The 16399-nt window shown below is 46.0% G+C and overlaps 1 protein-coding gene across 1 annotated transcript; it reads right to left on the reverse strand.

Annotated features, from left to right (window-relative positions):
* Window positions 1–1680: 1680 nt before the first annotated feature.
* On the reverse strand, window positions 1681–15215 carry LOC141472979 (F-box/WD repeat-containing protein 10-like). Its single transcript, XM_074160277.1, has 13 exons — window positions 15068–15215; window positions 13779–13985; window positions 13550–13677; window positions 12425–12547; window positions 11679–11788; window positions 11273–11476; window positions 10164–10285; window positions 9043–9191; window positions 8009–8151; window positions 7125–7283; window positions 5867–6066; window positions 4659–4841; window positions 1681–2546 (listed from the first exon to the last, which is right to left on the reverse strand). Exons 1-13 carry the CDS (start codon window positions 15213–15215, stop codon window positions 1681–1683), a joined length of 2742 nt encoding a protein of 913 aa, XP_074016378.1.
* Window positions 15216–16399: the final 1184 nt, after the last annotated feature.

The raw sequence follows: 16399 nt of genomic DNA on the forward strand, positions 1-16399 counted from the left end.
CCCTCCTGATGCATCTCTGACACCCGGCTCCCACTTTTGATGGCAGGACTTGGTCCAGCTCTGCCTCTGTAGGTGATTTCCCACCACCTCTGCCGGCTGTAGCATCTTGCAAGTGCCCAAGCACCCACACCTGCAGGGAGATGTGTTTTCTTGGCTCCAAACAGGAAGGCAACACCCTAACCCTCCTCACTTCAGCATGACCAAGAAGCCATCCGCCTTTCCATGATGGTTTTTTTTTCCATCAGGCTCCCTCTATTAGATGCTTTTTTCCAGGGGGGGGTTTGTGCCAAAGGGCCTGTGGCTGCAGCTGCACTGAGCTTATGCCTCATTTCTTGTGAGAAAGTGCCATCCCATGGCTGCATGTGAAATCCTTGCTGCTTCATGTCTGAAAACAGATGTCAGGGAAAAAGCCGCCTCATGTGAGGGTAATCCCCGTCCCAGGGCACAGACCTGCTGCACCAAGGCCACTTGTCACCCTCCCTCCCTGCACGGCCTTTTGGCAGCAAATCCCAGCTCCAACACTCCGGCTCCCACATCTTCAGCAGTTTCTGGCTTCCTTGTAGTTTTACACAGACGCTTAGTTTTTATTACCTGCTCATTATTATTCTTCAGGGGACAACTATTGTTATTTTTCACCCTTAGCAAGGTCTGGCTTAATCACAGGGTTGGGAAGTTGGAGACAACATTAAAATAAACAAACCCAAACTAATCAAGAGTTGATTATGGAGAGCATGGAGAATTTCAGACGTTCACCTCCAACCAGAACTGCTGCTGAGAGGCCCCTTGGCATGATCATGGGCAGGACTGTCCTGCCTTAAGCATCTAACTCAAGAAAATAACGGAGATGTATCTGCTACAGTGGCCCAGATACTCAAAGCTGGATAACTAGACAGGCTTTTGTCTTCCCAACTCAAGGCTTTTTAGGTCCTGAGCATTAATTTAGGCATTTTAACCACAAAAAACAGAAATAGAAACCACTACATTTATTTTTTAATTAATACAAATTAGATTTTAAGCTGCTTTCCAAGCTGGGTAGCCCCAGCATGTCCTAGCGCTTCCCCTTGTTGAACTTCACCAGGTCTCTCAGCCCATTTCTTCAGCCTGCACAGGTCCCTCTGGGTGGCAGCACCACCCTCTGCTGCACCAGCCACTCCTCCCACTGTGGTGTCATCTGCCAGTTTACTGAGGGTGGGCCCTGCACCATCACCCACATCATTAATTAATGAATATGTTAAACAAGACCAGACACAGTATTGACCCGTGGGCTACCCCATCAGTTCCTGGCCTCCAATTAGGCTCCATGAAGTGATCACCACCCTCAGGCTCAGCCAGTTTTCAGGTCACATTTCACCCGCTTATAAACTCTAATCAATCCACATAAACGCCAGTAAGGTTTTATTGTCATTATTCACACACAGTTGAGCCATATGTTGGGCTTTATTAGTGTCAAGCAGTGCTGTGTCTGGAGTAACAGCAGGTCTAGTTAGATAACTCCAGGAGAGGACTCACTCCATTAAGCCTTGAGGAACAGCTGAAGATACCAATAATAAATGCCTGTTAGAAAAACACATAGTGAAGATGGCTATTTATAGTTAGAAGCCACAAGGACATTGACATGGCAGACTGAGCTGGACATCAGAATCCTCAGATGCTGGTTGGTTGTTGGACGAAGGAATTATCTCAGATAAATGTGTTAAACCCCAGTTCAGGAGCCGCTGTTTTCCCTTCCCCAGTAAAAAAGTCTACAGGTAGGCCTTTAACTTTCCTTAGCCAGGCCTTCTTGCATGCTCTTTGCTGATCTTCCATGAGCTTTGCCTGATGTTCCTCATCCTGAGCTACAGCAGCTGCCTCAATCGCCACCTTCTGTTTTCCTGTCAGAAGCCTGAACCCACCATCACTCCAGGAAGGGGCTGCAGCGTATGGACAAAAAGGCTTTATTCTCGTGGAAACCTCATCATTTCTCGTCTGTGCAATCATCACATCTGTTGATTTGATCAGGTCAGAAGAAGCTCTAAAGGGATCGATAAGTTGAACCCCATCTTCAGGGAGAGGAATGACTTTACCGTGACCACCGTGAGCTTTCTTTTCTCGTGGGGAACCACAAGTCTTGGGACGCACGAGGGAAGGAGCAGGGATGGAAGAATTCACGGTAGGTCCATACAAAGAGTTTTTCAGCTTGAGCTGCAGCATTTTGGTTTCAAAGGGTGTAGAAATTCTTTTCATAGTCAGAGAATCACTGTGCAGTCTCACACGTTGGAGCTGGACCATCTGATCCTTTTTGTGTTGCAGAGGGGTTTTGTGCAGCTGCACCTTTTTGGGACAGCGTTGCTGATGTTCCCCTGCTTCTCTGACTTTTGCAGCGTGCTTCATGCTGGAGCTGATGGGGGCTTCCTTGAAGGCTTTCTGGAGCATGCTGACCACTAAGAAGAACTTGTCAGGGGACATCGGACAACACAGGTCTCTTCCCTTTCCATGCTGCAAAGCATCTTCTGCCCCATCAGGACGTGCAGGTGAATAGAGAGGAGACCTATGTCCAGATTCGCCATCTGTTTCCAAAAATAAAACATTTGGAGTTAAGCATTGCTTTTGTGACCGCTGTTGGCAGGGTCGTACCAGAGTAAGGTCAGGGATAGGTGCTGGATTGACAGGCATATGGGCAGCCCAAGTTTATCCAACTTCACCTGCTCTGGGTGAACCTGCTTCAGCAGGGGGTTGGACTAGATGATTTCTGAAGGTCCTCTCCAACCCCTACAATTCTGTGATCTACAGAGCAGGCAGCGTAGGAAGCTACAAGCCAACAGTGACCATTTCAGTTTGCTCATCCTTGGCCACACTAGTGATGCTGCCAACATCAGAGCTAACTCTGTCTTGGTTAACTGAGACGTGTTCCTTGCTGTAGCCTGTACGGGTCAAACTGAAGCCAGACTCTGTAACACATAGTGTGCATGGCTTGGCACCCACCTTGATAGAAACCATGGTTTCTACAAGGAATGAGGTTCATAAAATCATAGAATGGTTTGGGTTGGAAGGGACCTTAAAGATCCAGTCCCATCCCCTGCCCTGGGCAGGGACACCTCCCACCGCACCAGGTTGCTCAAAGCCCCCTCCAACCTGGCCTTGAACCCCTCCAGGGATGGGGCAGCCACAGCTTCTCTGGGCAACCTGGGCCAGGGTCTCACCACCCTCACAGCAAAGAATTTCTTCCTGAGATCCCATCTAAGTCTCCCCTCTTTCAGTTTAAAACCGTCCCCCCTTGTCCTATGGCTCCCCTCCCTGATCAAGAGTCCCTCCCCATCTCTCCTGGAGCCCCTCTAGTTACTGGAAGGCTGCTATAAGGTCTCCCTGGAGCCTTCTCTTCTCCAGGCTGAACACCCCCAACTCCCTCAGCCTGTCCTCACAGCAGAGGGGCTCCAGCTCTCACAGCATCTTCATGGCCTCCTCTGGACCCGCTCCAACAGGTCCGTGTCCTTCCATGTTCCCTACCACCTCTTCCCATGCACCCCTTTCCAGTCCTACAGCATTGGGAGAAGGCTTCAAGACAAGTCAGTTCTGGGTAGAAATCTTTGAAGGAGCCAACACCTGAGAGCCAGATGGAACTGTTACTTCTCAGAGCTGCGTTTGAACTGGAAATCACAAGACGTGCCCCACAGGCTGGCTTTGCTGCCTCCAGAGATGCAGGGGTTATGACAGACACATGGAGATGGATTGTGTGATTACGCCCTTGGCTGAGGACTGGATGGGGGTTACGACACAGTCTGCGTAAGACGCTTAGCCCCGTGGCCTTGCCGTAGTGATTCATTTGTCACTTGGCTTTGCAATGTCACACCGTTCACGTATCATTGCTTTGCAATATAATTCTGTTTTTCCAGATTGGTTAACTGAGACTTCTTCTGTCCTCTGGAAATGTATGTCAGCGAATGTGACGTGACAGTGCACAAAGGCAGAATGCGGCAAAACAAACTAATGAAAATTGTTGCTTGTTCCTCATTCACAGAATTCAGAACTCTTTAATCTGCACATACATACAGCCCTGCGTCGTAGTCACAAACACCAGGAGTCTGGGGTTAGAGGCTTTCGATTGGTACAGCTCTTCTGATGGAAGATTTTAGGGTATGTCTCAACCTTTAAGATCTCAACAGATTCCAAATATAAAACCTGAGCAAAATTAACCTGAGACAAATGCCATATGGCCACAGACCACGTCTGTGACCTCGGTACTATCTCATTTTCAAGTTTCAAGTTGCCACATCATTGCTGGCTGAGATGATTTACATATTTTTTTTAAAAACAATTTTTCTAGAGTTACTGCTGTTGATTAAATACCAACTACTTGAACAAATATTGCACAAAATTCTCCTACACCTGTTAAAGAAATAAAAAAATATAATAAGGATAAAGTAAAAAAAAACCCACAAACCTAGATACCAGAGAACTAGGCTTTATAGCGAGAGCTGATCACTTCTGTTTATTTGATAGATTTAAGGAGCTTCTGTAGCCATCACAGGCTCTGCAAGTGATTTTTTTTTTTTTTTTTAACAACTGCAAACCTTTCATCCAGAAAAGACCTGTCTTCTAGAGTTCCTCACTTTTTCTTTAATCCATTCACTTGTTTTAGGTGCACTTGTTTGGAGAGTTACCATCCTACCAAGTATCCTTACCTGTACCTGCTGGGATTCTTGCAGGTGATGCTCTCTCTGGCTTTCCTGAGGCAGAGGCAGGGGGCTCTGGGGTGCCAGGGTTGAAAAGCTTTTCCTGCTGCTCTGCCTGAAGACGAAAAGTCTTTTCAATGGTGAGAAAATGCTGCTGGCGAGCTGCTGGTTCCCTCAATTCATAGCAGAGAGCTGGAAAACAGGAGAAGTCATCTCAAAACTTCGCTGGTGTTAAACTTTTTTTAATTAAATAAAATCTTCGTACCTGATGGGATTTCAAATCTTTAGTTACTGTTTTGCTTCTTATCACAGCTTGTAAAGGTCTAGGTATTGGAAATATCAGATATCCAAAGATATCTGATGAGCAGAAAACCCCATGGAATTCAAAGATGACAGCAAATGTTGATTTCTTAAAAAAATATTAAGTATATATACACACGACCCCTACTTTTTTTTACCACTAAAAGTAAAATATAGTGCACTCCCTATTTGTTTCCCTTTTCTACAAGCTGTTACCAAGTAGAGCTGCATCAAGGAGGTTTTATCACCTGATGGCCTTAAAAGCATGAAAACTTTCTCAGCCCGTGAGTTTATCTGCGATATACAGTTTGATTGCAGAGCTGGAGAACTTGTGATACGCAATGTATTAAACAACTGCTGATTTAAAGAAAAAATAACTTTACAATATCACAATTTACAAGGTGCCTGCTGATGTGCAATTGCATTTCCCTTGATGGCAGATCCTGAACGCAGGTGTCCTGTGACTTCCTAGAGTATTTTCTAATAAATAATTCAAGCAGTGAATCAGCAGCGTGTTTCCGCACACACCAGCTGGAAGAATATGAATAATACTCCTGATTTCTCTATTACTCCGCTAGAAAGTGACGGCGCCTGCCTTGACAAACGCGTTGAATTTATACCAAACCTTTCTAAAAAGGTACAAAGGTTTTACAAAAGCCTGGAAATGACAGAACTATTGAAATGCAACAGCACATCTACCAGCCCCCACTTCAAAAAAAAAAAAAAAGCAGAAAGTGTTGATCAGGAAGAAGGCAGCGGGTACGTGAAAAGCTAACTCCTTTCAGAAAGTGATGCCGGAGCACGGCAGAGGCTGTACGTGATGCTCGGAGATGCTCCACTTGGCGATACTTGGAGATGTTCCACAGCCTTTCGGTGTGGAACATCTCCAAGCGGATCCAGCATGAACTGGTCAGTACCTGGTGTCTCCAGAGCGAGCCGATTGATCTGGCCGGGGCTGGGGCATGTGGGCGGCTGGAGGAGGAGGGGTGCTCTGCCTGAAGTCCTGTTACGCTGATTTTTCTTCCCCACCATCTCCCGGGCAGTGTTTAACGTGTAGTCCCACCTGACGTCCTCAAACTGGAACAGCAACAGGCTGGTTGGTGAATTGATCACCAGCCTGGAGAAGGGAAGAAAAAGCCATTAAGAAGCACAGATATCATTAAAGTGGCAGTTACTGCCCAGCAGGGCCATTCTGTGCAATACAAAACCTGAGGGCACTTAAACAGCTCTGAGATAACCATCACCTGTTTAAGGAAGCAGTAACAATTAGTCCCATCAATCAGCCACTGTACATTTCAACTCATACTCTGTAGGATCTCTTGGGGGCTCTTTTCATTCCCCTCTATGGCAAAATCAGTCTTACAATAATTAGGATGAAAATTGCCAACGGTGGACTGAGCTAGATCAGTGCAATGGCAAAAAAACCTGGAGATACCATATAATTAGGGACATTTATACCTAAATTGGAAGGTTGTAATGGGTCTGGGTGGGATGGAGTTTTTCTTCATGGCAGCCCATATATTGCTGTGTTTTAGAGTTGTGACCAAAACAGCATTAAAAACACACCAGTGTTTTAGCTATTGCTTACACAGAAGCTGGGAACTACTTTCAGTTTAGAGGTGCAGATGTGAAGGAACTCGGAAGAATTTCCTACGATTGGCTTTAACAAGAGGCAGTAGGTCAGGGAACAGGTAAAGGCTTTGTCAGGCCTTGGCTTGATTCCCCAACCTCTTAAGAGATTTGGGTTCTCAATTCAGCTTTACAGTTGGTCCATAGAATCATTTAGGCTGGAAGACACCTTCGAGATCATCAAGTCCAACCGTAAACCTAACACTGCCGAGTCCACCACTAAACCATGTCCTTAAGTGCTACATCTACACATCTTTAAATACCTCCAGGGATGGCGACTCCAGCGCTTCCCAGGGCAGCCTGTTCCAACGCTATATTTTAAGTTGTACAGACTTAAGAATGGACTAAGCCAATGGACTAAGCCAATCTATTTTCACCCACTGCTAAAAAAAAAAAATCACATTATTGAAGCAGTCAGTAAGCAGTAGAGCCCTTCACAGCTTATCTGTGAGAAGGACAGTAAAAGAAAAAAAAAATACCTAATTCCTTAAATCAGTGTTATCTACGCAGTTTGGTTCAGAGACCGATTGCACTGTCATCACCAACCTGTTTTCTGCAGCACAGAAAGAAGATATGGGGTCCCCTCTGCTGTTGGCCATCAGCACTTTCAGGCAGGCTCCAGTCAGGAAGTTAAAGACACGGATCTTGCCATCGGCACAGCCGCTGATGACTCGGAGATAGAGGAACTCCAGAGACAGAACTTCCCTGAAAACACAACGTGTCCATGTTGATACATTCATCATGCTTTCCTGAGGAGACATGATCAACTACCTCTTGTGTCTTGGAGGAGAGGCAAAGGTTTGCCTCCATCAACAGGCTAGACAAAGCTCATTGAGATATTTAAAAGGCTGAGTAGTGAAGTCCTTCATAATCACTCCGTGTCCAAAACAACCAACTCAGCACGTCCTCAGAGCGAACAGTGCTGTTATGGCCATCTGCTGTGTTTTAAATTCCATTTTTATGTCTAGGAAAGTAAATTAAAACAATACACTACATTTTTCACAGATCTAATAAGCAATTAAAGTATTAGAAAATGACATAACAGAGTTGGCAGGGTTCAGCATGTAACTCAGCCACCTCTGACACAGACAGCACCTTCTCTTGGCCAGGCAGGGCAATACCCTTTTCCGTACGGGTTGGGATCCTTGAAATACTGGACTATGCACTGTCAGCCTGAAGTCATCCCTGTTTGTGAACAACCGGTTGAGTATTTGCATTTTAGGTTGTTACAGGTCTTAACTGACCTGTCGCAACACTGGTTGCTACCACATAGAGCCCGACACTGTTTTAAAGAGAAAAATCATTGAAAGTGAGGGTATTTCAAATCTTAAGACTGATAATTAAGGCATTTTATGTTCCTATAAGGGAGGTATTTTCTGTACAAATTTAGTGGACTGTTGAACACAACTTGAAACACATCTGCCTCCTACTTCGGGTGGCGGAAAGCTATCAGGCATCTCTTCAGGTTTCCCAACGTGCTCCATCCCAGGGCATATCCATCGCTGCTTCCTGTGACAAGGTGCCACTGGTCAAAGGCCAAGCACTTCACGGGGCCTTGGTGGCCCTCTAATGTCTGCGAAGTCAAAGACATCGGTGCAACACCGTCAGCAATCTGGATGGAAATACGCCGAGGCATCTTATGGCATTCACCATGCCAGCCTCATATGCTGCACTGTTGTTTTATTGGGCGTTATTACACTATACCAATACACCCTGTATGGTGTGTGTACCATATAACATACCAATACACCCTATAGGGATAATTGTCTTAGTTTTATCGTCACTTATAAGACATATTCTGGGTTTGTTGCTGCTGGTAGGCTACTAGCATGGAATTAACATCCATTTTCCATCTTTATTACATGTGCTAAGTAGACGTGACTGCACCAAGACCTTTGTGATCTATTGGATGTTCACCCAGGAGAGAAGGGACTGCCCTGACTATACAGGAACACTCCTCTCAGAGATGTGGACTAATACTAATTCTGGACACCTGCTAAGGTAATTAGCAAACTCTGGCCTCAATCTTAACATCACAGAGCATCTCTCCACCTGCTCCAGCTTTACAAACTGGTTCTGAGAGCAAGTTACATATTTTTTGGGCTAACCCACAACACCTTCTACCCCAAGAGCTGCTGGTCAAGCCCTCTCAGCCTCTTCCCAGGTTCTGAATGTTTCTACAGGGGAAAGATTAATGTGTCTGCAGAGAACAGGTAGTGATGGGGGTTAAATCAAACCCTAGGGTAAAATTGACAGTTGTTTGCAACTGAGTTTTTCTATACTGTTAGCTCACCAATAATTCTAGTTTCTTTTATCAGTTTAAACAGCTTCTGGCTTTGTTTTTTGGTTTTATTTTTTAACTAAAGTCTTTGGCATAATCAAAAAGCTCTAAAACAAGCCCAGGAGTTTTTTTTTTTTTTTTTGACAGTTTATAACAAAGTTATCCACCTAAGAAGAAACTTACCTTGATCAGAGAGCCAGTATCAGCACACCAGACCTTCACCAACCCTCGCTCACACCCGCTGACCACACGGCTGCCATCCATTTTAACCACCCAGACAGCACTGCTGTGCTTCAGGGTCTTGAGACACTTCCCACTCTCCAGGCTCCACACTGTTAAAGGAAGAGGGGAGAAATATTAAATATTTATGCCCCAATGATAATTTTTCTTTTTTTTGATTTAATGAAAAGGTACTATTGGAATTGATGATCAGAGGACTGGAGAACCTCTGCTGTGAGGACAGGCTAAGAGAGTTGGGGGGGTTCAGCCTGGAGAAGAGAAGGCTCCGGGGAGACCCCAGAGCCCCTTCCAGTCCCTGAAGGGGCTCCAAGAAAGCTGGGGAGGGACTCTGGATCAGGGAGGGGAGCCATAGGACAAGGGGGAAGGGTCTTAAACTGAAAGAGGGGAGACTGAGATGAGATCTCAGGAAGAAATTCTTTGCTGTGAGGGTGGTGAGACCCTGGCCCAGGTTGCCCAGAGAAGCTGTGGCTGCCCCATCCCTGGAAGGGTTCAAGGCCAGGCTGGATGGGGCTTTGAGCAACCTGGTCTGGTGGGAGGTGTCCCTGCCCAGGGCAGAGGGGGTGGAACTGGATGGTCTTTAAGGTCCCTTTCAACCCAAACCATTCTGTGATTCTATCAGTTACAGTTGCATCTTGTACCTGCAGCTCTGCGTGGAGCCAGGTGTTGTCTTAGACTATAATTGCATGGAGAAATTTTTAAGTATGAAGTCCAGAAAGTGGCACATCCTTTTCTATAAAGTAACAACAAGGAAATCTCTGGCAAAACTGAAAGTTGATAGTACTCTCCCAAGACTTGGTCTAGCCCTATAGCCACAAAGCCATTAAAATTGAGTAAAAGCAGAAATAATGAGAATTTATGTAATGACACAGAGCCCTTGTGTGTGCATGTGTCAGCTTAGGCTCTTCTGGAAGCAAAAATACGAGGCACTAGAATTCACCATCCAATTTTTAGACTTATTTTCACACTCACACACTGCATGTGTCACATATCACAACTGCCAAGCCGCTGCCCATTGCTCACTACTCTTTGCCTTTGGCTGGGAAGCTGCCAGCCTGGGCTCTCACCTTTTACCATCCCGTCCCTTGCTCCTGACACAAACTGCTCCTCATGTAAGTCCAAGCAGGTGATTGTCCCACAGTGCCCGTTAAAGATTTTCATACAAACACCACTGCGTATATTCCAGCATCTACAGAGGGACGACCAAAAAGGGAACACAGTGATTAACCTAATTGACAGATTACCTTATTCATTATTTCCTGCTTAACAGGCCCAGCTTTTCTCCCAGACACACTAGGTTAAAATCAGGAGTTATTCCACTGAGGTGTCAGAGGATTTGGAATGATCAAGTCAGGCTTAGTATGAATTTTTTACCAATATACTTTGTTTTTCTGCCTGCAAACTGCCCAGAAACGTGTGGCTGGATCACAAAGATTTCGCCTTTGGCACAGTTACCTTCAATTAACCTTAAAACGTAAAGTTTTAGAGATAAAGCTGTTTCTTCACTGGCCAGTGCCAAGAGGATTTCTGTTGACTTTATCTCAAGAACTCAAGCCTGCGCTTAAAACAAACAGCCCTTTTGGAGTGGGAAGAGCAGAGAGGGCGGAGCCTGAGTTAGTATAAACCCCCTTTTGGTTAAATGCTACCTTGGATGAAGTTGTGCAATTGCCCTGCCAGACACCCTGCTGTTTGGCTTTTCACCCTTCATCATGGTACTTTTGAGATTTAGTGATAAGTAAGATGCAGTAGTTGATCGTCTCCACCCAACCCTTGTTTCAGGGAGCAGTACCAGGAAAGGAGCAGCCGTAGAGCTGAACCCGGGTGTTGAACCTGCTCAGCTGAAGTGTCACAGACAAACCCAGCCTCCCCGAACCCACTGCTGACCTTGGCAAAGGCCAGAATCTCACTGCAAGTGCCTGTGGGAAACACATCTGGTGTTTTAAGATGCTTTAAGAAAACCTAAATGCATCACTTATCTTCCTATTTTATCATTCAGTCCTGGGTGAAGCTGGGAAACAGAGGCCATCCTGTGTGAGTGGGGGATATGTTTCCTTATCTACTGTCCTTTAATGAAAGTGATAGGAAGAAGGATTCCTAAAGGTTGGGGTGGAATTTTAATTTTTCCCAGATTTGCCAAGGGGGTGGTATCCCGGAGCATGGTCCCTGTGTTGCTCACCTGATGCTGAGATCAAAGCTTGCGCTGAGAACAAACCCTTTCTTCTCATGGAGGAAGAGCGCTTTGACGCTCCCAGCATGGCCAGAAAGAAGAGGAGGCACTTCCTTCATTCCTGACATATCAAGAAGCCTCACTTTTCGGTCTGCAGAGCCAATGGCTACCAAGTTTCCACCATTGTAATGGATTATTCTGCTTCGGTCTGGTCTGGGTAAGAGACAGTGAGATGAGCTTTAGCCAGCTAACAACCTTGATATCTCTATAAATAATTAGGTTTTACACTGAGGATTTCTTAACACTGATGCTGAGGGAGCCTTCTCCAGCCATACATTCCCACAGGAGGATTGCAAGGAACAGGGGAGGTTTTCAGAAGCCACTGTTTGGCTCTACAGCCAGGGAGTCTACTCACTGGTCCATGAGGACACGAGTATTGTAGGAGCCACAAAAGACATTTCTCTCTTCCAGCTGAATTGTGTCAGTCTGCAGATCACGATAGATGGCCTGCAGATTGTCTTCCTCCTTCTGATGGAAGAAATAGGGAAATATAAGTCTGGGAGGGAGGAACACAGCATTATTCCTTAGTATTAAATGTATCTGCTTGGTCCCCACTGCAGTGATGTGACCAACAAAGACAGTGCTGGTGAGGAACACCCAGAGTACGGGAACCTCCTGGTCGGTGCAGGAACAAGGGCTGTTCCCAGGCCTCGTTCAGTGGCAAAAGTGGAAGACCTGACACCTGCAGCCTTTATTCTTTGGGAAAAAGGCCATGTCCTCATGATGTTGCCCAGCACCTCACAGCTGTTGATGCAACTGGGATCCTAGAGGCATTTGAAAGCTGGGCAGACGCGGTGCTGAGGGACATGGTGGTTTTGTCAGTGTTGGCGGTTGAACTCGATGATCTGCAAGGTCCCTTCCAACCCAGACAGTTCTGTGATTCTATGACCAAGGCAGGAGTTCAGGGATGCAGGCTCCCTCCCATGCGAGGTGCTAAGCAAGCCTTGGTCCTTACGAATTGCTCACGACGGTGCAAGCCAGAAGCAGGAGAAGAGCACAGTAACCCCGAACTCAGTCCTGTCTGCCAAGACCACCGTGGCCTCCTTCCTCCCCAAATACCAAAATGCAGGATCCGTGGAAAGCAAACAACTTCCAACATACCTTCGGTATACTTCTCCAGTCACGGTCTTTCACTTTGATGACATCACCCTCTTCATTTAACTGTGGAATTGTCACATGGACTGCTTTAGCATAGTTTGCAACTGCTCCTCTTGGGGACAACCCCTGGGAATAAACCAGTAGAGGCACCACAGTCACAGCAGAGCCCATGCACACAGAGGATGCTGCTGCTCACATACTGATGCTTCAGCATCTCCAAGGGATGAAGTTACTTGCAAAGCTGAGCTGCACACAGTGGCTTGCTGTTGTTCTTTAAGAGACTTGGATTGTATTTGCCACTTTGCTGGTGTAAGATTTAACCTATTGTGAAAAATAATTGCCTCTTTATTTTCCTCCAAACTCCGGTCTTAAGCTTTTAAAAAGCTGCAAAACTTTTCCATTTCATCACAAAAAAAAAAAAATTCAAAGTGCATCTCATCTTTGTGAGCACTCGGTTCAGAATCCAAACCCACTGAGATGAGAGGCTCTCAAAACATCTTTATCATTATCCAACATTCATTTTCAATGTGTGAAGCCTTCCATTAAGCCTTCTCTGAATGCTAGCACAGAGCTGAGGTTTCCATGCTCTCTTCACAAATCAAAGCATGAAAAGACATTATCTCTTGGGGGATTTACCTTTACACTTTGCCCGGTCTATGGCAGGTCTATACTAACCAGGACAAGCCTTCCCTAGAAGTTCTGCTTTACTGTGTCCCAACCTCTGACTTCTCACAAGGAAACCCAGCATTCCCATCTTCCCATGTGGAGCAAATGCCCATTTTTGAGGTGCCTCAGGGAGCCATTGTAGCTCTGCCCCATTTCCACTAGATCCTGGAAGTCCGGCATTTGCATTTGTGACCAATAAACCAGAGTTTGATTACAAGAATGTTTTGATCCATTTTTAGAGTTGCAGGCTCTCTAAAGGTCAGTAAAGACTACTCTGTTGTGCCTGCTTGTGGCAGTGTGAATATCTAACCTAGCTTAGCTCTGCAGATGAAAGAAGGAGGAACAGGGTGAAGTTGAGAGGTGGCCTCTAGTAAAAGCATCTCCACCTCATGACTTGTGCAGCAGCAGAAAAACACCTTCTTTTTGAAGGGCATAATAATTGCAGAAGACCAGACATCATACCTGCAAATACAGGATCTTCTCCTGTATTATCCTTTGACACACACGTTCCCTCTTGACTTCTTCAACCATAAAAGCCCAGCATCTACTCACGGCAGCACATACATTGAGGGATTTTTGATCCAAAAACCCTGAGGAATTAAGAGGACAGAGTGACCGACCTCTATCCACACTAGACACCGTCCACGACCCTTAGGGGGAAACCACCCTTGGAGAATCAGAGCAGCTTTACCCAGGATGTACATGGACAGTTGAAGTGGGAGGCAGCGAATGAAGTCCTTAGATGGGCTGACGGAGGATGACTGAGGAGATGCAGGAACCATAGTGTCATCTTGATCGGCTGAGGACAGAACAGGTGAGCTGTCCTCTGCATCAGGACCCTCCTGGATGAGGCACTCGGTGTTTTTAGGCCAGAAGCACATTGCTGGTGGTTGATCATCTAGAAGACAAACGAACTGACAGTCCTGCCCGCGCCTGAGCTTTGGTGGCTATTAACAGAATTAATGGTTAATAATGGCCCTGCAAGAGTTGGTTGATTTTAATCCGACTCTTCTGCTAATCCCTTTGGTGTTGAACCATTTAAAGGAAAATGCTGAAAATACTCCATGTTCTTGCAGGACAGTTCACACCAGCAGGGTTTGAGGGCAGGGAACGACAACTCTTCCCAAGCACCATGGCCCTGAAGGGTAGTGAGGGCTCTTCACAGCTGGAAAAATTAGGGGCCCACAGAAGACCCTGGGTGAGCTCGGCAGGGATGCAGTGTGACAGTTCTCCCTTTACAAACATAAGATACTTTACCTCTTCCACCTCTATCTGTGGCAATCACCAGCCCAGGAAGGTGTCTGTCCCAGACTCTAAGGGGGAATATCAAAACAACCTCATGCCAAGGACACAGCACTTCCTTCCTGAGGAGAGTGGAAAACCTTTTTCTTTAGCCATTAGATTTTCTTCCGTAAAAATATTACTTGGGTTATGGCATTGCAAAAAGAAAGAAAGGGGGACAAATTTCTCTGTTGTCCCCAAGATAATGGAAGGGTAAACACAGCTAATGCCTTTCTCCCATCAGCAGATTTTGCAGACAAAGGTGTCTGGGCATCTTTGCCAAAGTGCAACCCCCCCACAGCGTAAGGCTGTCCTTCCTTTCAGGTGCAGCACCAGCTACAGTGCTACGCTTTGAAATTCAGGTTGTGCTGGTGGAAGCCCTTAAACCTGGTAGAACATCTCAATCCACGCCGTGAGCAAGAAGGGAGAGGCTGTCTTTCATCTCTTCACTCCGAGCGTACTGTCAGCACCTCGGCAAACTTGGGAAGTGACTCAGAGCGAAGACAAGCATCTGCTGAATGGCATCACCTCCTCTGGGATGACACTTCCCAGCTAATTATTACCATGGGGTTTTTTTTTTCCCCCCAGAATAACCCAGAACAGAATTGTTCCCAGACAGTGCCCGTTGTTAATGTTCTGGTAGGAAACACCATAGATTTTTCCCAGTATGAAATACTCAGGTAGTGGTACCCATCTTACCAAACTGGCCAGTTCTCGCAGATGAGGATTTACTTTTCAGGGCTGCGGAAGTGCTGGCAGACCATACTGGAAATCGAATATGGGCACTGGGCTGGGGGCAGCGGTCTTCCTTGAAGCTGCCTTGGGATTCAGCAGGTGATCCATCCATTACCTTCCTCTGGAAGAATTCAGCAAAGAGGCAAACCTTACAACCACTGTAGGCTTCTTAAAGCTGAAATAGAGGATTGCAGAAATTAGAATAGTATATTAAAGTACCTAATTAATAAGTTATACTGTATTGCTTATTCTATCCATTCTCGCTAAGCGGAATTAGTCCCTTTACTGCTTCTTTTCCATATAGTTTTCATTACTTAAAACATTCAATTCACAACCTGAGATGCATTACCTGGAAGAATTCAAGAGGAAGTTTTTTTCACTACGCTGGCATCAAAAATACTTCACTATAGGCTATATTCATCCCCCATTTAATGATGCCCTCATTTGCAGGGTTACTGCACGCACACAGCTGGCTCTGAGGCAGAGCCAGCCCTGGGAGGCCGATGCTGAGTCAGGATAAAGCTCCCAGGTATGGGTCCCATCTGGCCCTGTCTCCTGCTGCCAGGAGCCCCTCATTCCCTCCGCAACCTGTGCTCACCTCCAGCTTTTCCCACTCATTTCCTGCAGCTGAAGTGATGAGAGACCTAAATGATAACAGATTTGCAGTATTAACCAGAAGGTTAATAAGACAAGGCAAATCAAGCTGCAATTAATAGTTGTGATGCTTGGGCTGCTGCTTTCAGCACTTACCCCTTGTACTGCCTGGACAGGAAGTTCTCCCACATGCAATAAAATATCTGCTAGAGGGGGGAACAGCCAGAGCAGCAGCACTGGGAGGTGCCAAACTGCTGCAGATGCAGAAGGGAACCCAGCTGGTACAGCTGGGGGATGTTACCTCCAATTTAGCACCTCTCCTGGCTTCAGTTGGGAAAGAGTTAATTTTCTATCTAGTGATTGCTGTCAAAGGAATGTGACTAATACCTGCTGTTTTCAGTTATTGCTAAGTGATATTTACACTATTCAAGGACTTTTTTCAGCTTTCCAGAGAAAAATCGATAGAAGGATGGAATGGCCAATGAAATATTCCGTACCATGGATGTCATGCCCAGTGTATGAGCGGGAAGTGACTGGGAATCCACAGTCACCACTCTGGACAGTGGGTCTGAACCCAGTGGGTCCAGTCGCTGCTCTCACTGGGTGGTGAGAGTGATGAGTGTCATTAGTATTTTTATTTTTTCCTTCCCTGTTATTGTTCCTATTAAACTGTCTTTGTCTTAACCCATGAGGTTTTTCCCC

This window comes from Numenius arquata, chromosome 17 (assembly GCF_964106895.1).
Source record: "Numenius arquata chromosome 17, bNumArq3.hap1.1, whole genome shotgun sequence".
In the NCBI taxonomy this organism is placed as follows: Eukaryota; Metazoa; Chordata; class Aves; order Charadriiformes; family Scolopacidae; genus Numenius; species Numenius arquata.

Coding starts and splice junctions, on each gene's coding strand:
- LOC141472979 (XM_074160277.1), bottom strand. CDS start 15,215: ATGGATGGATCACCTGCTGAATCCCAAGGCAGCTTCAAGGAAGACCGC. Junction 13,986..15,067: donor TGCGAGAACTGGCCAGTTTG/GTAAGATGGGTA, acceptor TTTGTCTTCTAG/ATGATCAACCACCAGCAATG. Junction 11,789..12,424: donor ACTGGAGAAGTATACCGAAG/GTATGTTGGAAG, acceptor TTCCATCAGAAG/GAGGAAGACAATCTGCAGGC.